The 26,406-nt window shown below is 41.1% G+C and overlaps 1 protein-coding gene across 1 annotated transcript in view; it reads left to right on the top strand.

Annotated features, from left to right (window-relative positions):
- The window catches only part of BAHD1 (bromo adjacent homology domain containing 1), a 222,832-nt gene extending 196,916 nt beyond the window's left edge, over positions 1-25,916 (top strand). Inside the window, exons 5-7 of the mRNA XM_068253393.1 lie at positions 766-842; positions 5,279-5,370; positions 17,526-25,916. Of these exons, the coding sequence (XP_068109494.1) occupies positions 766-842; positions 5,279-5,370; positions 17,526-17,715 (359 nt within the window). The 3' untranslated portion in view covers positions 17,716-25,916. The remainder of the gene's footprint in view (positions 1-765; positions 843-5,278; positions 5,371-17,525) is intronic.
- Positions 25,917-26,406: the final 490 nt, after the last annotated feature.

Here is a 26,406-nt window from a genome sequence, read left to right as displayed (position 1 = left end):
CAGACAAATTATGCAGCTGTGACTGAAGATTTTTTTTTATTACAATATTAAATATGGGTTCAAAGCTATCTTAATTTGAGCCCCAGCAGAAGCATCCTTGTATCGCCCATAAGGTCCCTATTTGACCACTTGGAAGACTCAATGGGGAAGCATGTTCTGCAGAGTACACTGTGAACAAAGTTCTTAATTCGGTTGCATTGAGTGGTGTCTGTCGCAGATGCTTTACCCTGTATTTACTCTCTACTCACAAAGTAGGGTTAAACAAAATGCCTCATCACTCTCCTCAATGCCCCTCCTCCCAAGCCCTTGGTACTTGCTTCCAATTTGCCTGCCAGCATAAGGGTGAATGTGACCTTAAAGGATGAAGTTCATCTTTGTTTACATCAGCACTACTGCTCACATTGGCTACTAGATTGTGCTGTTGAGTAAAAGAGACTCCATATCCATTCAACAAAGGGGCTGTCTACTATTTACAGTGCCCAGGATGGAGAGGTAGTGCTGAATATAAACAAAAGAAGAGTGGTTGGATCATTTGGCCTCAGACACCTGCTGGTGTGGATAAGAAGGAACAGATAATGGAGGCAAAGGGCTGAGAGTGGCTTGTTTTATTACTGGACTTTTTAAGTGTGGTTTTGTTTCCTTAAATAATTTTAGGTATGATTTTACCGGAACAGTTGGTTTTAGTAGTGTGCTTTGTACTTAAGTGTACCTGCTGTTCTCTGGTACTGGATAGCAGTTACAGCGTGTTTCACATTCTCTTTGCAGGTGAGCTGATGATGAGTCTCTTCTGGTACTACAGGCCAGAGCACACTCAGGGAGGACGTAATCCCAATATGCACCAGGTGAGTGGAGGGCGTCTTGGGAATGCTCGCTAGTCTTGCTTTATAGACACATCTGCTTTATGGAAACCTCTGAATAGAAGCAGCTAAAGGATATTCACTCCCTTTTCCTGAGAAAGTAAATGACTGTGCGCTGTGATTACTCCCACACTGCAATAATGTAAATTAGTAAAAAACATTTACAAAACAATTAGATGCACATAAATAGCTGAATACAACCCTACACATTTCTAATTGGTGCAGCTGTAGGTAAGGCTGACGGGAAGTCTAGTATCCATAGGCACATTTTCATTCACTGGTGTGCAAGTAAGCCATACATCATTGAACCAACTTTCCCTGTGTGTAGCAAATGTAAATATTAGCGATTAGAGATACCTTTATAATGAGATTTTCATTATTTCAGCGGGATTACTAGAGAGCCGCTCTTAGAGGTACTGAGATGTGTTTATATTTGCGTATACACAGTAATTTAAATCCCAGACAATTTGCTGAAGGTAAACAACCTTGCTTTGTTGGCATACTAGCTGCAGCCAGGAGGAGTTCCTGGGAGAGCAGTGACATCAGCAGAACAGTAAAAGCCCGTACACATGCCTGATTAAAGTCAGCTAAGGCGGCTGATGATGACTGCCTCAGCAAACAATCAAGCATGGGTATGGCAGCCCCAATCCCGCGAGCGATGCATACATGCAAAAATGGCACTGGGAAATGTAGGCACAGGGTGAAGCCGAAAAAGGGTCATCCTGCTCCTGCAAAAGTCCCAGCAGCATTAATTACTATATCCCCTCCATACCGCCATGGACAACGGGCGGACAACTTCTTTAAAGACTCCACTCCCGTCTGCCATGTGACATCACGTCGTCCCTCCCCCCCCCCCCCCCCGCATAGCAATCATACGCCCACTACATAGCTGACACGCCTCCACAGCAGGCTGCCCCAGAGATGTGTACGCACCTTAAGTCGATCACAAAAGGGCAATAGTGTAAAGGTATATTATACACTCGTCAATTTTTCTATTCAGTTTCAATCTATGCCCCAATGTGTCCCACCGATCCTAATTTCTACCAATGTCAGCAAAAGAAAAAAAAAAAGAAAAAGAAAAAATCAGTCAACATTAATTGGTTCAAATCTGAGAGGGATGTAACTTTTTGCCACATTAGGCAGCAGTCTATTAATGTGCACCTACCTTAACCACTTGAGGACTACTATACGTATGAAAACATCCTGCTTACCCCTGTAGACGCTATTTTAATACGTCGCTCATTGCTTCTGTTGTGCACGCTCCTGCCACGTGTACCCGCCGAGACTGATTTATCTGTGATTGGTGAACTGTAGCATGTGTTCCCTGAGCCAGTCAAAGTGCCTGTAAGGGAATGATCATGGCTTCAAGGAGAAGCCAATGATCTTTCATGTAACAGCGCCTGTGTGCTTAGAACTCTGTTCATGGCGCACAGTATAGTGTGTAGGGACATCTAGTGGACAAAAAATACTATAAAAATGTCACATTCCTCTCCTTCCCCCCTCCCCTGCCCCATATAGTTAACAAAATAAAACACTTGTGTAAAAAAAAAAAAAAAAAAGTGACAGCATTTAAAAATAAAAAATGCATCGTTATGTTCGGGCCGCAGCTTTTTTTTTTTTTTTTTTTTTTTTTTTACTATGTATGTCATGAGGGTATATTACTGTTATTTTTTTATTTTCAAATACGGGCTTGCAATTCTTGATCTGGTACAAAAAACACAAAACAGAATAATTCACCTAAGCCTAGTTTGTGAGGGGAAAAAAAGGTATAGATCATTTTGGTGTGATAAGTAGTGATAAAGTTATTGGTGAATAAAAGGGAGGAGTGCTGACAGGTAAAAATTGCTCTGGTCTGTAAGGGTAAAAACCCTTTAGTGGTGAAGTGGTTAAAGGACAACTATTGCGAAAAAAATAATAATTTTAAAATACAAAAAAATTACATTTCCCCAGGGTAAAATGCCCTATAAATTATTTCTTTTCTGTATTGCTGTCACTTACAGTAGGTAGTGTAAACCTGACAGATTTTAAAGGATTTGGAGATATCCAGCTCCTAGAGGGGGGGCACTAAAGGCACAGGGGAACCAACGGTGACACAGAGGAGGTACAGAAAATAGAGATGGCACATTGTTTCAACTTATGGACAGATTCAGGTCCTGCTGTCCCTATCACATTCATTTACTCGGCTAGGAACTACATGTGATGCTTTAAAGCATCAAGTTAACCTTACTATTACTCAGTTCAGTTATTTCTCCTCTGTATTCCTCTCAAATATTTTTTTAAGTACTCCTCTTTATCCTCCTGCATACATTGAGTAGTTAAAGTGTACCTGAGAGGAAAGAAGGGAAAAGTGTTATACTTACCTGGAGCTTACACACAGATCGCTCCCTCGCTGGGGCATCTATCAGACCATCCAGGAGGCGGAAGACAGTGGTGAGGGGATGATCTGCATGGAGGGGGCCCCAGTTAAGTATAAAACTTTTCCCTCCTTTCGTCTCAAGTACACTTCAAGTAATTTATTTCTGCTAATTGCCAAATTGCCTCCGCCTCTGGGTCTACCAGCGGTTTTGTGTTAAACCTGGAACGCTGGCAGAGCAATGTAGGGATGTGTGGGGGAGAGCTCATTTTATTAGCCATTTGATGGATGGTTTTATTGCAAGTCCTGTGACATCTTGCATAACATTTGCTCCACTGATGCAGTTATTCTTAAGCTTAAAATAATTTTAGTGTTTCATAACCATTTTTCATCTTGTCATTCTCTTATCCGTTATGCATTGCTTATGTAAGAGATTTAAATATACTCAGCTCCTTTCTGGATTGCATCCTCATGTCTCTGCAGCGGCTTCTTGAAGCACCACTATTGCCAAAAACTAACATTTAAAAATACAAAATAACAAACAAAAACAAAGTAAATTTACAGTAGCTCAAATTTCAAAGTGCATTTGAGAAATTCAGTGTTCTTAAATCAGATGTGCCAGACTAAGGACAGAAGTGAAATGATGGTATACCTTGTGAGAAGACACTAGAAAGTCTGTCCAACTGACATAAAGATTCATCTATGTTTCTTGACTTAAAGGACTTACGAGGCGAAATTACAAAAAAAAGTAAATTACCTGCCTCATCTTTTAAGGCACGGAGGACGCCCTCCGTGCCGATCCGCCGGGTCCCCCCGCTCATTAGCCCCTCGGGCCGGCTGCCGACCCCACGGCCCGGGTCGGGCTCTCCTTCCTCTCACAACATGGCCGCTTCCTCTGGCCGCGGCTGCGCAGTCCGCCTGGCCGCGAGTGCGGCTGCGCAGCTCTAGGGCCAACACCCCCCCGATCCACGCTACGTAGCGTGGATCGGGGGGGTGTTGGCCCTAGAGCTGCGCAGCCGCACTCGCGGCCAGGCGGACTGCGCAGCCGCGGCCAGAGGAAGCGGCCATGTTGCGAGAGGCAGGAGAGCCCGACCCGGGCCGTGGGGTCGGCAGCCGGCCCGGGGGGCTAATGAGCGGGGAGACCCGGCGGATCGGCACGGAGGGCGCGGACGGCGTCCTCCGTGCCTAAAAAGATGAGGCAGGTAATTTACTTTTTTTAGTAATTTTGCCTCGTAAGTCCTTTAAAGTGAATCTGAAGTGTAAATACACTTTTATAATTTGGATGTGTTGTACAGCTAAGAAATAGAACATTAGTAGCACAGAAACCAGTCTCTCATTGTTTCCAGTACAGGAAAAGTTAAGAAGCTTCACTTGTTATTCATGCAAAAGAGCTTCTCTGAGCTCTCAGACTAAACTCTTTCGGCTACAGTGCTATTTTCTGAAGCACTTATACACCAAAGAAACAGTGAAAGACAACTTCAGATAAGATTTTACTGCAGGGAAGTTTATCGTTCGCTCTGCTCTCATAGTTGAAAATGTAGAGTGTATTAGAGATTAATGCAATGTTATAAAAAAGCTATATAACTGAAAATAAAAATAGGAGACTCTTTTCTTTGCTACTAATGTTCTATTAATTATCAATACTACACATAAAATTCATTATATCATAAGTTTTTTTTCTTTTGCTTCAGTGTCACTTTAAATGATAAACTATCCATGTGGTGCTACTGAACAGGTCAGCAGAATACCCTTTGTGACAGAAACACTCTACTGCAGTTGATTGAGAGAAAGGCTTGAGAACTGCACTCTAATGCACAACTGCTGACTCTCTTTTGAAACAAATGAAGAGTATTGCTTCGACTTTCTGCCCTTGTATGTTAATGGACAGCAATACATGGGGGCTTTTTTTTGTGTGTGTGGCCAGCATATTAGCATTGTTATAAAATCCTAAACGTTATTTTCTACCTCAGAGGCACTTTACTTATCTGTAAGCAGTAGGTTGGCATGCACTGTGCAGAGATGCACTGAAGCTGAGAGATAGATTATAGCTAATATACTTGTCTTACAGAATGAGATCTTTGCCTCCCGTCATCAAGATGAGAACAGTATTGCCTGCATTGAAGAGAAGTGCTACGTCCTGACATTTGCAGAGTACTGCAGGTAGGTGGCACTGTTTCTCTGTGTATTTCACCTAACCAAACTTGCTGCCGCTTTACTTGTCTTCATTATTATGCATGTATAGCGTTGGCATTTTCTGCAACACTATATGTGCAAAGTCATGTCATCAGCTGTTGCTCAGAGGAGCGCACAACCTAATTCCTACTGTAGTCTGTTTATCTAAAGGCCAATTTGTGGTGAACCATGTAAATTATCAATCAGTATGATGGGACAGAGCACACGCCATTTGATATGTGGCAAATCAGGTAAACATTTGAGAGCTATCTGCAGTTGTTTACCTGGTGAGCCAACAATAGATATTAACCATTTGCGGACCAACGCAGTTTAAATCTATGTCCTGCATGTGACTGTGCGGATCTGACAGGACGTAAATTTCAATCATCCCGCTGCACAGTCACGCTGCTCCTGCTGATTGCGCCATTTTCTTCCCACCGCAATACACTCACCCTGCCGTCTCTATGATGGCAGAGCTCTGTGAGCCGGTCAGGAGCCGTTTTCATTGGCTCCTGGCCCTGTCATCACTGTAAACCAATCCGATTGGCTTACATTGATTGACAGGGTCAGGAGCCAATGAAAGCGGCTCCTGACCAGCGCATAGGTACTGCAGAGAGAGGGACCTGTGGCGGGGGACGGAACAACGGCGGATTATTGCGGCGAGGCCGTACTAGCAGTCTCTGGTCCTTAGGGGGGCAGACACTGCTGGTACGGAAATTGAACATGTAACAAATCGCACTGCTAGCACTAGCTTTGTTTTGTCTGGTGCAGTTCAAATGCTATATAGAATAATCTGTTATTAATTTGGAATGCCCTAGATTTTCTTAGATGTAGTTTGGAATCAATCTTTTAAAGAGTAACTGTCGGGCATAAAATCAATTCTTTATTTTTATCTGGTAAATGAGTAATAAGGATGCTAATCAGGTAATCCAAAAGTTAAAATCACTATTACTTTTCTTGTTGATAAATTATCTTTCCCCAGTTTACATGACTCTTATTTGGTACACAGAAAATTTGGTACACAAAAGAGAAGTTGAAGGGCATGCTGGGTTGTCTTTTTTTGCTTCTCTACTTCGCCTCAGACTTGACTAATACAGCCTGATTGGCTGAAGCCTCTTTCCCTCCTGTTTTCCCCTCCCACACCTCTGTTTCTCTCTGATTGGCCAAAATTTCTCAGGCTGAAACAATGCACTTTCTATAGTGAACTGCAGCCAAATCAGGCAGGTGAGACTAAGGGGCGGATATTACATCACAACTGGCTTCAAAATAGCCACAGTAAATATGGAAAGTGTCTAGAATAGGATTCTCTACTTTTTCTTTATAAAATTCACAGGAATCATAACGTGGACAGTGCAATACATATGTTATGTAAGAAGAGCAAGTATTTATCTACTTATATATTTGTTTTTTTCCTGAGATAGTATGGCTGACAGCTCCTCTTTAAAAAGTAGGAATGGTCAATGAGACACAAATAATTCCTGATGCAGGATTATGCCAGTTTTGTATGCAACATTTGCATAATCCTGCATCATTTCTGAATTATTTGCATCTCTGCCACCATCCCTGCAGTAGAATAGTAATTTGTTATATGCAATTCAAACCTCACCCAGGACATGATCTGCATGGAATTTCTATGCTGTCCATGTGTTTGTATTGGATACTTCCAGGCACTCCAGTTTCCACCCACAAATTAAAAATATACTGAAAATATATCTAGTTCCTCGCAAAAGTAACCCAAGTATAGTGAAGAAGGCCATACACTATGCAAGTTTTTTTGCTCAATGAGAGGTTTAATTAGTGTTTTCCATCAGCACTGCGATCGACCTGCAAACAACATTAAGGCCCGGTGCACACCAAAAACCGCTAGCAGATCCGCAAAATTCTAGCAGATTTTGAAACGCTTTTTCTTCTTTTTCTGTAGCGTTTCAGCTAGCATTTTGCGGTTTTGGGAAGCGTTTTTGGTGTAGTAGATTTCATGTATTGTTACAGTAAAGCTGTTACTGAACAGCTACTGTAACAAAAAACCGCCTGGCAAACCGCTCTGAAGTGCCGTTTTTCAGAGCAGTTTGCGTTTTTCCTATACTTAACATTGAGGCAGAATCGCATCCGCAATCCAAAATCTGCAGCAGCCCGGGAGTATGCGTTTCTGCAAAACGCCTCCCGCTCTGGTGTGCACCACCCCATTGAAATACATTACCCTAGCGGATCCGCACCCGCAAGCGGATCGCAAACCGCAGCAGAACCGCTCTGGTGTGCACTAGGCCTAAGTGATAGGCAGTGGTACACTTGGTAATGTTGATTGCTGGCTGATTGTAATGTTACTCGCAGCGCCAATACTATAAGTGTACTTATGGCTTTGTTAAAGACTTTCAGCAGATATAACTTTTTGCTCTAGAACACGCTGTAAATGATGTTAGTGCTATATAAATACATAATGTATAATAATCCTGGTTTAAGAAAAAACAAAAAACTGAATCAGATTATTTTATCCTGAGAAGGCTGGCGATTATGTTGTCTTCATAGTTCCTCCCATTCCCTGTCTCCTCTTCTTTGACTGGCTCGATCAGCTAAAGAGCCTCTAAGTCGTTTCCTCCACCAGCAATGAACAGTTCAGGATAGTGCATGAGTGAGTTTCAAACCGCACGTGCGTAGCAACAGGAAGTGCTCATCCGCAAATACCTTCTTTCACTGTGCATGTGCGGTTCTGAGGTCACTTATGTGCAAGTTCAGAATCACTTGTTGCCACTGGGGCAAACTTCTGGGTGTCTGGGGAGAGAAGACCACCTGCATTGGGATACGGGAGGAACCCCCAAAAAACAAACATTTCTTCCGGGGTTCCTCTCATATCCCAGTATCTGGCTTCTAAGCATAAGGTAAACTAGCCCTCCATGGGCTTAATTCACTTGTCTTTCCCCCGATTTATGACTGCTTTAAGTGACTGTCAAAGGAACCATTGCTGACCACCTCCTTAAAAAAAAAAATTCTAATTTATGCAAGTAACACTGATCATCTGGGTACAGTCAGGCTGGTAACACACTTGCGTTGCGGAAAATGCAGCTTTTATGCATGCAATGTTAGTCAATGGACCGCATCAAAAAACCTTATAAAAAGTGCATATGCGTAATGCATTTTGTATGCATTTTTCATGCATTTTTATAAAAAAACAAAAAAAACATTTTCTGATGCATTTCCACTTCCTGTTGTCTACCTAGTGATTTGCATAAAACGCAATAGAAAAACGCATACCAAGCACATATGAAACGCAATACAAATGCATATGTATAAAAACGCAACTTTTCCCGCACTAAGTGTGCACCCAGCCTCAAGGTTGGTCAGCGAGTTAGGGCTCGTTTCCACTATTGCGGTGCGGAATCGCCTGGATTCCACCGCTGATGAAATCGCATGCGGATGCGATTCCCCATGCGTTTTTTGCCGCGAATTCTCATAGGTGAGGGTATATGCGATTTTAACCATGTCACTGCCTGTGTGAATTTACATCGGGACCTATGCGAATTTGCATGCGAATTCCGGCAAAAAACGCATGGGGAAAACGCATGCGATTTCCCTATTAAATACATTGCATGCAATTCGCATGCATTCCACTCTCAGGCAAATTCGTTGGCTCTTTTGTGCGTTTTTTCACCGCTCAAAAAAACGCACATCACCAACGCAACAGTGGAAACAGGCCCATTCGCTTGTATACCATGTGCGAATCCGCATGCGTTGGACGCATGCGGATTCGCGATAGTGGAAACGAGCCCTTACTGTTCTGAATTGATGGAGATTTTATGCAAATTACGGAGCTCTGAAAAGGATCAAATGCAGGCTCTGTAGTATTGAATCTAATTACATGCTGCATAAATTAGCATCAACTTGGGGGGGTTATTAGCATTTCATTTAACACCCTTTGTTTAAACACTTAAGGCTCGTGCACACGGCGTACTAAAGGCAACGACGGGTCCGTCGTCACAGCGTGTGTACAGTCTGTCGACGGACTGATAAGGCTGTTTCTGAACGATCCGCCTACTGTATTCACAGTAGGACGTTGCGGTTTAATGTGTTTTAAAGTCGCAGCGTGTCTGCATTAAGAGGTAACTCACTGTAAGCAGTGAGTTACCACAACGCAACATTTTTTATGCGACTTTAATGTCGCACTGTGAACGGCCCATAGGATTAGCATTGCAGTGCGGTGAGCTGCGTTATAAGACTTTATAACGTGCGACCATAACATCCCACTGTGATTGCGACCTTAGGCCTTTAGTCAATTCATATTTTGTCGTTGGAGATAATTTTTCATCTTTTGTTTAAAATAACTTTTCAGCACTCTGCAATTGAAAAAGTACCAAAGAGTAGGTGAAAAAGTACTGTCGAAATTTATTCTGAGTATTTTCTTGAGTGCTGGTGGCTCCAAAGGCATTTTATTTATAAGGTGTGGAAATATCACCTAGGAGATAATTTACGGGGAAAAGGGAATGGAATTACGGAGTTGTCTTACACTCCTCACCTGCATCCTTACGCCAGGTGACTGAATCAGAAAGCAGTGTAAGTTGAAGGATCAGCATGATAGCCAGGTCATTTGCATATCGGTAGGTGACAGTCACAGTTCTGTTCTTATGAATGTAAGGCAGCATTCACACTCAAATTGCGAAAGTGCAAAAAAAAAGCGTTTGCCACACGTCTAATGAAAGTCTATGGAGAATTACACTTCTGCTGTAATTTGCAAAATTGTGTTTGTGTCTTAGCATGTGCAAAAAAAGAAAACCCTTCTATATTTTGCACATCCCATGCAAATTCCCATTGACTTTCATTAGCTGCAGGAAAAAAAGTGTGTGATAAAATTAGCAGTGAATTTCAACGTGAAAAAAATGCATGTGAAAAACGTTCAGCCCATGTAGCGTGATGTCTAAATATCACTTTGTTTAAACACAATAAAAGAAATGAGTTTTTCTAGGAAGAGCCTCCTCCTCTTTTACTGTTGTTGTTGCCAGTGTCCGCAACTTATAAGGAAGTGAATAATGCTGTGTGTGGTAAAGTTCAGCAAGAGAAATATCTGTTTTTCTTTAATCAGGCCTTTGAGTGTACACAGTGTTTTTAATCCACATTTTAGCTGAAGACCCGGCATTGCCTGGGTATGTATTTAGCTGTTGGCTCCATCCACTTTTTCTAACCTTAACACACAGACAGTCAATGCCCAAGTTTGTGAGCTTTCGGGTTCCTCTGCATCATTGATTTCAATTTTTACATAGAAATTATACATTTGATTGGCTGTTTGTGGCTCCACCCCCTTGTCTGAATTTGAACCCCAATGACTGACTGTACCAGGTTTGAGGCCTCTGCTATTTACATTGTAAGAATGGCAACAAATTAAAAATTATCCTTGAAAATCAATAGGTGAATTTTTATTGGCTGTTGAAGGCTCCATCCACTTTCTTGAATATTAATGCCAGTCACCCAATGACCAACTTTATGAAGTTTGAGAACCCTGTGATTAACAGTGTAAGAATGACTGCAGTTTACAATTTCCCAGTGAAATGCGTTTTGGCTCTGTCCACTTTTTGTAACCTTGACACACAGTCACTCAATGAACAAGTTTGTGAGCTTTTGGGTTACTGGCATTAGAAACGTGTGATTGGAAGCAGTTTATCCAATAAAGAAATCTAATTCTCTGTCTGTGGCTCCGCCCCCTTTAGTGAATTTGAACCCCAGTAACCCAATGATCCACTGTACCAGGTTTGAGGCTTTTGCCATTAACCGTGTAAGAATGGCAGCAGTTTAAATATTGTACAATGGATGACACGCACACCTTGTGTATTCAATGCAAAATAATGTATATTGAGGTAGCTGAACAAGTCACTTACAACCGGTAAAAAAGATCTATACAAAATGCATATACAAACATCAAGTGTACAGCCAGAATCGTGGCACATGGATATGTATACAGGTAGCACCATACATAAAGTATGACTATTGCTATATATCGCTCACAGTGGATGGATAATGCCTAGGTCCACAAATACTGGCTGCCAGAGAGTACATAAAACATGAGACCATTGAAAAACAGGTAAATACAAAACAGTCATGGAACAATCATAGTGGCTGAAGAAGACACCGCTATATTACCCAAACGGCGCGGCGTTTCGGAACAGAGTTCCTTTATCAATGGGATTCAGCAGGAAGCAAACTTAGGCTGTCAGCAGTGCGGCAGTGTCCTGAATAAGAGAGTCCGTTTGGCGCTATATATATGCGCCCATGCAGTTTGAAAATGAGCCCATCACACCGGGGCCGGCCCTGTGACGTCACGACGTCACGCGACATACGTCGCGGCGCCATGACGTCACGCGCAGGCGTCCACCACCTCCATAGCGTTGGCTGGCAATGGGAAGGATCATCATTCCCAAGATGGCCGCCACGCTCTGTATGGGGATGAGAGGAGCAGCGCCACAAGTGAATAGTGGTTGAGAGAGGTAATGCAACTCTTGTAGATAGAGGAAATTTCCACTGCACTTGTCCATAGTGATGAGCCAGTGTTGGTAGAGCGGTGTGATGGTCTTTGAATATTCTAAAAGACAAACGAATACACATGTATCAATAAATATACCCAAAACAGGTAGACAAAGCTAGCAGTAAATACAAATATATCTATATACAAAAGCAATTAATGTAACATAATAATATACAGACAGTGTACTCCTATGAGACAACCCAAAGTAGTATCTCTATAAGAAGCAACAGAGATCTGCTTCTTCATTAAGTCCATTAGGATGTACAGTATTTAATTTGTACATCCAATGAAGTTCACGCTGCAGCAATTTTTTCTCAAAATCGCCACCCCTCATGGATGGCTTCACTATCTCAATTACACGAAATCTCAATTGCGAGACGTTATGTGCAGCCTCCATAAAATGCCTTGCCAGGGGAGATGTAATCTCTGACCCTCGAATGTTGCTGCGGTGCTCACTGATTCTCCGTCTGATTTCCCTTGAGGTCTGGCCCACATAGGCCAGACCACAGGGGCAGGTAATAAGATAAACGACACCCTTAGAGGAACAGTTGGCAAAGTCTTTAAAGAGCAGCCGGGTACCACTTCTAGGACGGCAAAAAGTCACCCCTCATCACAAAATTGCACTGGGCACAATGTCCACACGGGTACATGCCCTGTGGTCTGGCTGAGTTAGAAAGCCAATTACCTGTTGGTTGTCTTTGTGGGGTGCTATTAGCATGAACAAGTGAGTCCCGGATGCTCCTAGACCTGCGATATGCAGACACTGGTGGTTCCCCAAAGGTGTCGCGCAAAGATGGGTCACTGCCCAGAATGTGCCAATGCTCATGAACGATACGGACTGCCTGTTGGGACAAGGATGAATACATTAATACCATAGGAATGCGCTTAGTATCAGCTTTAGGTTTGAATTTGAGTAGAGAAGATCTGTCAATGCCTGCTACTTTGTCAAGTGCCTCCCTCAGGATACCCTCACTGTAGCCCCTCTGTCTAAAATTATCATACATTTTTCCTGCCTCAGCAAAAAATGCTGTGTCATTGGATGAGATCCTACGGATCCGCAAAAATTGACTATAGGGTAATCCTTTTTTAAGTCTAGGTGGATGGAAGCTGTCTGCCGTTAAGTATTGCGATCTGTGGGCTTCTTAAAGGGACCTGTATGCAAAAAGCAATCCTTGAAGCTTACCATGACATCCAAGAAATGGATCTCACTGGAGCTGAATTCAAGTGTGAATTTGATTGTTGGTAAGGCATTGTCCAGATATTTCTTGAACTCCAAAAGACTATCCTCTGTCCCTTGCCAAATAAAGAAAATGTCGTCAATATGACGAAGATATAACAACACATAAGATAAATATGCAGGGTGAGTATATACATAGCGTCTTTCACAATCGTCCATGAACAAATTGGCATACCCCGGGCCATATTACTGCCCATAGCAGTGCCCTGGCATTGTTGATAAAATTTCCCCTCAAAAGCAAAATAATTGCGGGTTAACACAATGCGAAGTACTAGATTCATCAAAAATTGGAGTAATGCTGGAGATAGGGCCATTGTAGACAATACCTGCTCAACCACCCTCAAACCACTGTCATGTGGGATTGACGTGTAGAGGCTAGATACATCCATGGTACACAGCAGAATCGGCTTCTCAATCTTACCAACATGGGCTATCTTTGATAAAAAAGCTGTAGTATCCAGTATGAAAGAGTTAATTCCAGAAACCTTAGGTCTAAACACCTGATCTAGCAATATCGCTAAGGGCTGAAAGACCGACTCGCTGCCGGCAACAATGGGGCGGCCTGGAGGAGTTGTTAACGATTTGTGAATCTTTGGTAAGATGTAAAATAAGGGTGTTAATGGGAAGTCAGAAATCAGGAAATCTGCCAACCGTTTTGTAATTATATTGTTATCCCGAGCAGCAATCACCAGTTGGTCAATCTCTTGTTTTATCTGAGGCAGCGGGTCTTGTTGCAACCTCAGATAAACACTGAAGTCCCCAAGTTGTCGTAAGACCTCTTTCCTGTAATCTAGAGTGTTCATTAGTACCGTAGCTCCCCCCTTGTCGGCGGGCTTAATCACCAGATCAGGATCATTACATAGAGTTTCTAAGGCATCACGTTCAGATAGTGTTTAAATATTCCCTTGAAAGTCAATAGGGGAATTTTGATTGGCTGTTGTAGGCTCCACCCACTTTCCTGAATATTAATCCCAGTTACCCAGTGACCAAGTTTGAAAACCTTTCTAATCGCTAGCGATTTGAAAAAGCTCTTGCTAATGCAATGCTATGGGGTATTTTTATAAAATCACATCGCTCAAGTGGGATCACACTCATAGCATTACATTTGCAAGAGTTTTCAAAAATTCTGAAAATCGCTTCTAGTGGGTTTCTGGCCTGGCAATGGCTGTAGTTTAAATTCTCCCATTTAAAATGAACGTTTGAAATGTTATTGGCTGTTTTATGCTCCGCCCACTTTTCCAGATTATTATTTTTTTAGGGACCAACTGTGCCAAGTTTGGGAACTGACTTTATTGCTGAGAGAATTGCAGCCTTTTAATTTTTTCCCATTGACATGAATAGGTGAAATCTGATCTGCGTTTTGTAGCTCCGCACCAAGTGTGCAGGGGGACGCGAGACCCCCAAAACATATCATCCCAGGTAGTACGGGATCTGTATAGCAAATATCATTGAAATCAGGCAAGCCTTTTTAGAGACACACACACACACACACACACACACACACAAAATGCAGTTTTAACCACTTCGCCGCCAGGGTACAGTATATCTACGCTCCTTTGGACTTCACTTCCCCGCCCGGAGCGTAGATATACGCACCCGCCGCCGATGTCCGCGCTCCCGCGATCGTGCACGCCGCTGCCCACTCGCCCGGAGATCAATGAACGGGAAAATCCATTCCCGTTCGTTGATCTCTGCCCCCGCAATGATCGGCATGCTTCTACGAGAAGCAGCGCGAACATTGTGAAAAAACTCAGTTTCCCAGCCTCCCTTCCTGCAAGCATCCTTCCGACGTTTGCAGGACGCCTAAAAAAAAAAAGTAATACTACACACAAACATTTTTTTTCACATACAAATAAATTATTTTTACTATTAATTTTAACTAATTAACTCCCACACTCCCCAATTGTTACCAATATTTTTTTTTTTTTTTTAAATATTAAAATAAATTAAAAAAAATTACAATAAAAAAAAAACTTAAATAGTTACCTTAGGGATTGAAATCTTTAAATATTTATATTTAATATCTTTTTCACACAGGGCCATGTAGGTTTTGAGGTCTTTTTCTCACTAAATAATAAAAAACATCATTTAAAACTGCATTTTGTGTTCAATTATGTTATCTTTGACTAATAGTTAACGTTTTTGATGAGCAGAAACATTTGAGTGTGACAAACATGCAAAAGAATAAGAAATCAGGAAGGGGGCAAATCGTTTTTCACACCACTATATATATATATATATATATATATATATATATATATATATATATATATATATATATATATATATATATATATATATATATATATATATATATAATACACACGCACACATAACATACACACACGCGGTATGCGGCCCCAACACTGGAACAACTTGACATTAATTATTTGACTAAATAATAACTATTTTTAAGTATTCAGTTATTTTAACACAACTATGGAGTTCTGAAGAGAACTCCTGTTTTTGAGGTTGCATAGAATGCGATCTCGTCATTCAAAGTTCACTTGTGTACTTGGAAATCATGGCTACAAGAATATTCCAAGACGTTTCTGGGTTCAGAACGTAAAATCACAGCACTTCATAGCTAAATGTCAACTGCTCTCCACCTACATATAGGAAATAAACATAGTCTGCGAAATGCAAATAATTCTTGTATAAACAGTTTATGTAGCTTGAAACTAAACCATATACGTTACCTTCCTGTCAGTTTTGTTTGGCTCCATCCCAGGCTGCAGACTATTAGCTTGTACCTTTGACCATGGGAGTTTGGAAGGAGGAAGCATTGGAGTAACGTGAAGCACAGCATGACTCGCGAGGCAGTGGACTTCTCCTGCCCGTCCGCTTGTTCGGTGCTGAACAGCGGCAGTTGAGTATTCGGCTGTTCTGTTAACCCTTTCAGACCCTTTAAAGCGAAAATAAATAGCCTCCTTAGGGCCTGAGCCCACAAACGCAGTTGTATCCGCTTTTCTGCAACACATCAATGTTACAGATGCTAAAAAGGGGACACAACTGCATACAACTGCGCTCAACTGTGTTAGTGGGCTCTGAATACAGGAAATTAAACTTCAGAGATCTTCTGTATGCAGGTTGGAAAAATACTTTCTGAAAATGATGTAGTTCTTAAGACTGATAGTTTTCATGATCATTTTACACTAGGCTAGTGCTAGCAGATTGGGGTTAGAGGAAAACTGGTTATAGTATTTATATGTTACAACAGGCTGCGCCACCTTCTACAAAAACCTTAAAAATCACCAATGTTTCTAACTACATAAAAGTCCTGTGAGTTTGCTGTGGAGATATCCAGTCCAGTAGAAAAAATCCACTGCGCTCTCACTTCAATTAATGTGACCTAGGGATAGAAAACAAACTGCACATCGCTTAATCCTGTATTGAACAGTCCACACACTTCAAAACACTTCAAAAAGCCTGTGCAGTGTGAATCAATGTGCCTTCACTGGTGACACCACCACCTGTAATCAGAGAGGCTCATCGGATTCACACCACCTAGTTTTTCAGGGGGAACTCTCGCTCAATGTCATGCTTCACTAGGGTGTCACAGTGAACCATACCGCAATGCTGGTACAAAACTTTATTTCTTCATTAAAACTTCAATAAAAAAACACAATAAAACTTCATTGCGCAGTATGCTGTTACATTTGGCTTACAACCACGCTTCTCATGCCAACTAGCTGCTCACAAGCTCCAAAGAGATAAAAGGCATATCATAGTGGTGTTCCTAGGGCCCTCATTGGCGGCGTGGTGGATTCCAGGCGGCGTCCTGCTCTCTAAAGTCCCCACGCTATTTGTTCTCCCGCTCCTGCGCCACCGCTACTCCCAGAACGTGCTTGTGTCAGGCGTACTGGTTCCGTCCTATGCATTTTGTCATCAATCCAGACTCATCAGGGGCAGCCTTCTAATTTTTATGCATTTTTTTTTGATGCTGTGTGTTTGTTATGCTTATACCATAACTTGTAGTGTTTTATTATTCTGCTGACATTCAAATCCCTGCACAATCTGGGCCCTGGATACATGAAGGACTTGCTGAAGCTGCACCACACCTCTCACAACCTCAGATCAGCAAGTTCTATAAACTTGGTCACTCCCAGAGTGCGCCTCAAAAAATCTGGAGATAGAGCCTTCTGTCATGCTGCCCCTACTTTTTGGAACCCCCTGCCACACCCAGTAAAGACAGCACCATCACTGGAGCTATTCAAATCCAGACTGAAAAGCCGCCTGTTTAGCCTGGCATTTCCGGACTTATAAAATTCTTCCTCTGTACCACGATTGTCTGAGCTATGTTTATGCTCTTTGAGTCCTACGGGAGAAAAGCGCTTTACAAATGTTAGTTGTTGTTTACCTTTGTGAAAGTTTAAACTTATCCATATAATTTCTTTCTCTTAGATTTTGTGCCTTGGTAAAGCGACGAAGGGAGGGCTGTCCGAACAGGAATGCCTTGATTGTCCCGCCCTCAGAAGAGTATTGCATCCCCATCCATCGCAGGGTTCCAGACAGCACTGACCCAGAGTTAGTATTCCTATGCCGACACGTGTACGATTTCCGACATGGTCGAATCCTGAAGAACCCACAATAGTTGCAACTTGAACTTCAAGTGGACACGTCTACATGCAAAATCAGCATCAGATTGCGAGGCCTTTACAGCCCAAGACTGTTTCAGACATCCTCCCAGCAGCACCTCAAGCACAGAGGGGAGATGGGAACCTCTTGCAGTAGCCAACAGGCTCTGGATTCAGGAACAGACACTGGTTACAGTACTCAGCAGTTGAAAGCACAGCACTTCGTTAGAGATGAGCAGTAATTAAAAAGAAAATGAGAAAAAAAAATATATGACATATAAATATATATAAATATAATAAAGTATATATATATTATATATATATATTGGGGAAAAATAAGCCAGTACATCAGGTCAGGAACCATAGTTGCAGGATTGTGTAGGGATGTGTTAGTGCATGATTGGACCTAGTTTGGTTCAAAAGCCTTAATATGTCACACAGGTCCCATCATATCCACATAGAAGTAGCATTACTTCTGCACATTTATACAAGGTTTTTTTTTATTTCTTTGTGCGGATTTCCCTTAATTGTGTCAAAAATGACCTGTTGTTTAGAAAGTGTACCTCCTCCCTTTTTTCTTTAATTTATGATGCACACCAGGGTTAAATTATCAATTTACCGCCATCAATTCATTTTTTTTGTTTTATTCTCTAAATTCTGAGTAGAACTTGGTTCTTTTGCCAGTTAATTAATTGATGTTTCAACCAAATGAATTTTGAGTAGAGCCTATCACAAAACACTTAATTGATTCCTCCACCGAGTATGATTGGCACTTCCTGTTAACCTGAGGAGCAATCTGTACTTTGGGATTGGCCATTTTATCTAACTGGTGTCCAACTCGGTTGCCTGTCAGCTGATACACCCAATCACATAGCACAAATATTGTCAAGGAAAGGTTTGCCTCTGTCTCAAGGGCCAACTTAGCTGGAAGATAGAAATATTTGATTTATGCAATAGTGACTGTAATTACATGGGTTGGAAAGGTCACAAGTGGTTGCAACCGTAAAGTTATTGGTTCCTGATAAAACAGTAGGGTGCATATTTCCTAGAATATTGGTTCAGCTCAAAATAAGAAGCCTTCATTGTGCAAGCCATTGCTAGTTGATTTTAAAGGACCTTGGAAGTATTAAAAGAAGGATGTATTCTCTTCCATTAGCAACACATCTTCCTCCAAGGTAGAACACCTGTAGGACAAATGCAGGTCAGCAGCGGTCTGACTGTTTTAGATGTAGTAGTAGTTCTGCCCTTTCTTCATCTGAGGCGGTGTCTACCTCCATGTTCAAATAGTGCTGTTATTTAAACAAACTGGAAGTGATCACAAGATCGATATGGATGAAAGCAGTCCTGTATGTTTTGTCTGTACCTATGCTCACCCCCAGTGTGTCTGATCTACAGTGCCATTAAATATAGATGTTACGGCCAGAACCTGAAGACTGGACATTTTGGGTACTGGCTAGCCAAGATGCAAAGTGGCCAGGCTACTGTGGCTAATGTGAGAAGTGGCTGTTTTCAGGGAGGAAATGTACAGGGCATCCTGTGCCTACACTCTCTCCATCCTTGGTGTGTGTGTGCGTGCGTGCGTGCGTGTGTGTGCATGCGTGTGGTATGGAGCTTTCGTTGTGGCCTGTACTACAGCGAATACCAGAGACTCAGACTGCAATAAAAGCCCACAGCAGGGAGGGGGAGAGTATAGGTGTACTGGATGGACTGCCCTGTATATTTCCTCCTTCCAGAAAGGTGAGAGGAGGAGCCAGGAGATACAGAATTCCTTAGTGATTGAAACTTGAGCCACCGTTTTGCACCTTGCTCACAGTAGCCCGGCCACTTCACGCCCTGGCCAGCCAGAACCCGAAATGGCCAGACTCTGGTTTCTGATCATAACATAGACCTGAACAGAGGCTATTGTGGATACAGCGAAACTGCTTTGTGATGTTGAAAGGGTGGAGAGGGAATAGAGCAACATTGGCAACAGATGGCTTACTACTCATTAATATCAGCTTTAGACCTTTTTTTTTGCAGTGCAGTAGGATAGTGTTTCTCTCTACTGGCATGGACAGAGCTTTGCCTGCCAAAACCTCATAGCTGTTAAGTGAGTCAACACTGCAGAAGGCTCGGAGGACAGGAAGCGTCTATTTGTTACAAAAGGAATGTAGGACATTGTGCAACCCATTTAATATTTGCTTCTTTTACTAATGAATTGGGGTTTACTCTTCATGGAAGAAACTTTAGATCAACCTATTCTACGTGTAGAAAAGTCTAGTAATTGAACAGAACATCTCATCCAAATCTACAATAACAGTGTTTACCCCAAAGGGGAGGAGCATATGTTGAACCTGTACTGGCTTTCAAGGAAGTTCCATATTTAAGGTTGCTTTATCCATTTGACTGACTTGGCCCTAGAAAGAGAGCACCTTCCCTGGCCAGGACCAGAGATAGATGATAGGATTCACATTGTAAAATTCTGCTACCTGATTGCTCAATTTGTTTGCCATTTGCCTTATGTGTATACAATCTAGATATACCCTTTATTTATCAGAAAACAGGCTATTCAATTTTAAAGAGTGGAAAAAAAAAATCAAAAAAATCCATAAAAACCAAAGGACATCTATACCAGAAAACATGAAATTAAATTGCTGGTAGATAAACTCTTGTAGCTTGCACTAATGATTGAATAATAACACTGTATCCATGTTCTTGATGCTGTAATTGCTGATTTAAATTGGAATTCTGCATTTTCAGTTTTAGCCAGGCCAAAATTTTGGAATACACAAAACCAGGGCTGTGAAAGTGGAGAAAGCTTAGGGATCTATATAACGCTTTAAGAATTCTGTGTGCCCACAGGAGAAATTTGGATGGTTTCATAATACCAAAGAGGTGTTTTTACTTACAAAACTTTGTAAACATGCTGGCTGGTACATATCCTTTATACATTGCCTGTATAATTAATACTGTGATTATTCTTTTACACTACCAGATTGTCATGATTATACAAAGCCAGCTTAGATAAGTGTTGAACTTCATTCATCCAGCACCAAAAGTCAAAATTCAGCATTGCGTGACCTTTAGCCAATTTAACTTTCCTCGTTTCCTTGTACAGATTACTTTGCTTACGGGATTAGGGATACCTAAACATTAGGAATAATCAATGTATTGTATAGAGATTTTCCTGGGTGACCTCTCATGGATAAGCAGGTGATGGATCTGAAAGCATTTGGCTGGTTGTACCGTACGCACTCAACAACACATTTAATCTTATCCTTATTTCTGTTTCTGGTGCAAGTTAAAATAGCAAGCAAAAGAGACCTGATCACCTGAGTGCAACCAGCCAATCAGAATCTTTCAAATCAAAGTGATGATTTGTTTCCCCATGAGTTTTCAGCGAGGAGAATATCTGTGGTATAAAATGGTGGTTGTGTTTTTAAAAATAACACATGGGGAAGCCTATGGCCCTGAATCACTAAATGCCAGAAAAATGAAGGTGCGCATATAGCGCACAGCAATTGTACTTGTTTGTACACAAGTGGCGTAGTGCACGCTACGCAAATAGTGCAACTCACGTTATGTAGATAACATGCGGGTTGCTTCTATAATGCACATTACACAAGTAGTATAACATGCATTAGACTAGCAACATGTACTTTGCCTACAGAACAGTAGTTGCGCTATGTGCGCAACACGTGTTTTGCCATTTGCGCAATTACTAGCGTTGCGTTGTTTGTTCATGGAGAATTTACTGACGTTTAGTGACTCAAAGCCGTCTATGTTCACATTGATGACCATATCCTAACGAGCAACCTAAGCTTAAGCTTTGCCGGAGGTAATGCAGTTACTTTAGGGCCAAGAAAAGCCTAAAAGAACACTGTGGATACCCAATATTATTTACAGGATGCTAGTTTCACAGTACTATCTTGCGGTATGAGTTGATAAAGATCTTTAAATCCAGTACATTTTTAAGTCATTTATAAGTGGATATACTCTATACACATTAGCATGACTTTTGTAGTTATTGCAAACAAATTACATTTTTAGCTGTTCAGAAATTGATTCATTTTGCAGACACACCAGCAGTTTTTGGCTAGATGATCGCCAATGAGAGAAACTGTGGTGTATACTATGGATTCATTTAATAATGCAATACATTAAGAAGTCTCTGCCTGGCTACTGTTAGTTCTTGTTAGGCTTACACAGGAAGCAGTAGTGATGTTTTGATCAACAGATGTGTATTTGAATAGCCAATTAGAGATTTACAAATTATCACCCTGCATACTTCTCTATAACCGTGTGATTGGTAAATCAGTTGCTCTTAAATATAATTGTTATGTTGAATATAGACAAATGTCAGAGGGACTTTTAGCTGTCCATCTTTGGTCACTGCATTATTGTATTGGTGGAAGAACCGCATGCTTATGCAGCTGGCATTCTGTTAAAGCAGACCTGTCATGTAAATTAGACTCTTCCTAAATGGGGAAAGGATGGCCGAGTTTACCTGTGAAATTTCCATTTCAGCAGCGAAAACATGTATAAACTCCATTGTACCATAAATTATCTACAGTCCTGCCCTCTGTGACATTCAGCCTAGGCGAGTGATGGGGGTCCATCTTCCCCAGTGTTCCTTCATGTCTGTCTTTGAAATCTTGCACAAAAGAATTATTCTGTGTATCCACTCTGTTTACCTTGAGAAATTTGGTGGGTTTCTTTGCATATGTGGAAATTAATCAAACGTCCATCAGAGAAGAGAGTGCCAGAGGTAGGAGGGAACATTACGTAATCCCGGTACCAACCATAATAGAGCAACTGGCAACACTACTGCAGCTTTCGGTTTCAGGCGGGTGTAGTTGATTGGCCAGTGATGGATTAGCTGGAAGTGTGGCAGTGTGCCTAATTTTCATTTCACTAATTACACTACAAGTCCGTTTTTCCCAAGTGTGTTGTCAGATTTCTGCTGTGTACTGCATCAGCATACAGTACATATTTCATGTTGAATGCCCCAATATTAAATTCAAATGGGACCAAGGAAACCACTTGTTAAACACTGTTGAAACTTCAGCAGGGTGTAATTTCATTGTCTGATAGAATTTGAAATGAGGCTGTGTAACCTCGCATTTGTCTGAGACGTTTGCAGCACGTCCCGACTAGTGCAGACTGTAGGAACACACCCCTAGGCGTACTGAAAATCTGTTCCATGTGTCCCTATGACTTTGGCTTGCAGATGTGTCTAATCCCTAAGAGATTCTCGCCTTATGTTCTCTCGTAGCTTGATGAAGACATAATACGTGCCAAGAATGCACGTGCTTCTAACATGGAATGCATATTGCCCTGTTTTCATAAGTCAGAAAAATAATTTATATTTCATGGTTTGAGGTCTCCATTAGTGATGGTCATGTCTAGCAGAACTCATGGAGAAACATGTGATCAGTTTGGTCAGGTGATAGATATGCAAGTCCATGAGTTCTCCTAGGCATGACCATCGCTAGTCTCCATTTATTGTGTAGTCATTTTAACTCCCAGGATACTTAAAGTGGACCCAAATTAAAAATACAAGATTTCAGAAATAAAATCTATTTTCTAAATTATAATAATGTTTCAGCTGCATCATGACAAATATAAAATATTTTACATTTATTGGAGGAACCCCTCCCTTCCTTTCATATTGCTGGGACAGAATCCCGCAAACTGGTGGATTAGCTGGTGTCCGGCAAAGGAGGAATTGCTAATGGCTGCCACCTGTATAACCCTAGTTATGAAAAGAGAAGGGTGAAAAGCATGCACTGAAATGCTCATAGGCTTGAAGGAGTGTTTATTTATCTTTGTATGTGTCAGAGTGGTGCAACTAAATATTTTGAATTAAAAAAAATGTTTGGTTTTTGTCCGCTTTAAGACCTGGAACAGCCACCAGATTACTTTACTTGTGCCTGCCTGCCATTTACAGATTCCAGAAAGTGACCAGGGAAACTAGTCAGCAGTGTAGTGAATTGTTACTTTAAGAGCTCTGTAACTGAAAAGTCATGCACAGTAATTTGATTGGTTTGTTATAAAATGGGAGATCTACCCAGCAACAAGTGATGCATTGCACCTTTATTTACATGGAGTTCAACTGAGACAGAAAGTAGCATGTATAGCAGCCTGGACAGTACTTCCCTCTTGTTTGTGTATGCGTAGATAAGACCTGACAAGTTCATCACCATTCACAGAGGAGCATTACTTGGAAAGACAGGAGGGAAAGGGAGAGTCAGAGGAATTTGGCCGCATGCACTCCTGTACATGATGGTGCAGACTGCTGGCAATGAGGAAGGGTTCTTTAACAATAAGCAGTCTGGAGGTCCTTGAATCTTTGTTAGAACAGTGGGACAGTAATGCAATACAATTGCAGTCCAGCTTATGGTGCAATTTGTAAAAGAGTTTTTAAAACATTCATATGCTAAACCAACCCCTAATTTATTTTAGCTTGATGCAAGTTGAAGGTTTGAATATCACAGCAGGCAACATAGTGACTTTTTGAACTTGTGCACACTTATCCACTTGTCTGTTTAGTTATAATATCAGGTCTTGGATTTGGCGGAGGAGTTGTGTTCAGTGCCAAAAAGTAGACTACTCCTTATATCCTAGGAGTTTGATAAATACCAGACATGCAGGCATAGTAAGAAGCGCCACTAGATAATTCAAGAGGCAGCCAGACCAACCCATGATATATTTTCTTAATTGCTGAAGTCTTAATGTTTACTTCAAAGACAAGGTAGCTTTATCAGTATCAGTTTATTCAACACCTCTTTATTTAGATTTTGGTGAATTGTGATTGAGAGAACAGTCATATAATGAAATCCACATATGGAACCTCACTGATTATTTGCTTTTGTGAAATGTCTTTACCAATTTCTTGCTGTTGTTACTACTATGCATGTTCCTAGATCAAACCCAATTTCTGTGAATGAAGCAGATACAGAAATTACAGCTGAAAACCAGAGTTTAGCAGAGGTAGTTTACGGTAGGGTCTTTACACCAAGTACCCAAATCATGCTCATACTAAATCACAGCAATAAAATTTCTATGTGCAGTGAAATTAAAAGATCACTATTGCGAAAAATGTTAACATTTAAATTACATTAAAACACATAAATAAAAAGTACATATCTCCCAGAGTAAAATGTGTAATAAATTACTTTTCCCCTATGTTGCTGTCACAGTATGTAGTAGAAATCTGACAGGTTTTAGACTAGCCCATCTCCTCATGGGTGATTTTCAGGGTTTTCAGTATTCAAAAGCACTTGAACGGCAGTTGCTCAGTCCAACTGCCAGAATAATGTACAAACAGGTAAGGGAACAGCCTGGACCTTTGATGGATCCTTTCCAAGGAGTGCTTTTGTAAAGATTAAATGAAATGCTGAGAATCCTCCATGCAGAGATGGACTAGACAAAAACCTGTCAGTTCAGTCAGATTTCTACTTAGTACAGTTAGGGTCCATTCACACTTGTGCGTTTTCAGCGTGATTTCAGCATTGCTGAAAATCCCTAGCGATTTGAAAATAGTGTGTACAATGAATAAGTGTTCTCATCTAAGCGATTTGTGATTTGCTGAAACGCAAACGTGTTACCTGCAGCATTTTCTGAGCGATTCTGCAGGCTAAATTGAACTAAAAATCACAAACCGCTAATTGCTGAAAAAACGCTAAAAAAAAGCTTTCTATAAAGTGAAAAATAGCTGAGAAATCGCTAGGAAAAACGCCAGAAAATCGCTCAGCGTTTGCGTTTAGCGATTTTAGGTGTGAATGGGGCCCTAAATGACAACAAAATGGAAGAACAGTCATTTATAGCTCATTTCACTCTGTAAGAAAGATACATATTTGTATATGGTAACGTGTATTTAAAATTTTAAAATGTTTCGCTATAGTGCTCCTTTAAAATATGTCCACCTAGAAAATAAGTGTGGGAAAGCCTTTTGTATGTCTTAATGCTAGTTTTCCTTAAAACGCACCATTTTCCATTGCGATGTTCCGTTCTTTGTTAATCATGGCCACACCTACCAGAATCCAATTCAGCTTTGTGTGTTTTGTTCCACATTCTTTTTTTTTTTTCTTTTTATTCATGTGAAGTTTCCAAAACTGGTCTGAAAATGTACCTATGTAAGGACTGTGTTAATTCATTTTTTGGTTAATTTCATTTCTGAATTGTTTTTTGACATTTTTTTTCCCATTTCTTTACTAGATTTTTTTTTTTACATCCATTAAATAGGCAAATGTTTTTAAATTGTAAATCTGCACAAGTGTGGACTTATTACCCATAGATCTTATTATTAAGAGCATGGTGTACCCTCTCCCCCATGTTTTGTTGGTCTGTAAGCATTCTTTAGAAGGTTTAAGGAAAGAATGGTAAATATGTAGAACAGCCTTTCTCAACCTTTTTACCCCAGAGGAAGCCTGCAAATAACTTTTGGATCTCAGGGAACCCCTGCAAACAATTTTTTTTATCTCGAGGAACCCCTACATTTATTTTGCTGGTGGCATGGTCTTTTAAAGTCGGTGAGGCTGTTTATTTTACTACCCCCTGTTACACTGCCACTCATACTGTTTCCTTATCCTAGAGCTTTTTTATTAATGTACTAATTATTATTCTGACCTCCCAATTTAGTGCTAATTTTTATAGCAACCCCTATTACAATGTGCTCTATTATACTTCCCCCACGATGGGGAAAAATGCCAAGTACCCCTGCAGAG

The sequence above is a fragment of the Hyperolius riggenbachi genome, chromosome 9 (genome assembly GCF_040937935.1).
Source record: "Hyperolius riggenbachi isolate aHypRig1 chromosome 9, aHypRig1.pri, whole genome shotgun sequence".
Classification (NCBI taxonomy): Eukaryota; Metazoa; Chordata; class Amphibia; order Anura; family Hyperoliidae; genus Hyperolius; species Hyperolius riggenbachi.
Note: the sequence above shows the minus strand (reverse complement) of the source record. Positions and strands in the feature narration are given on the sequence as shown.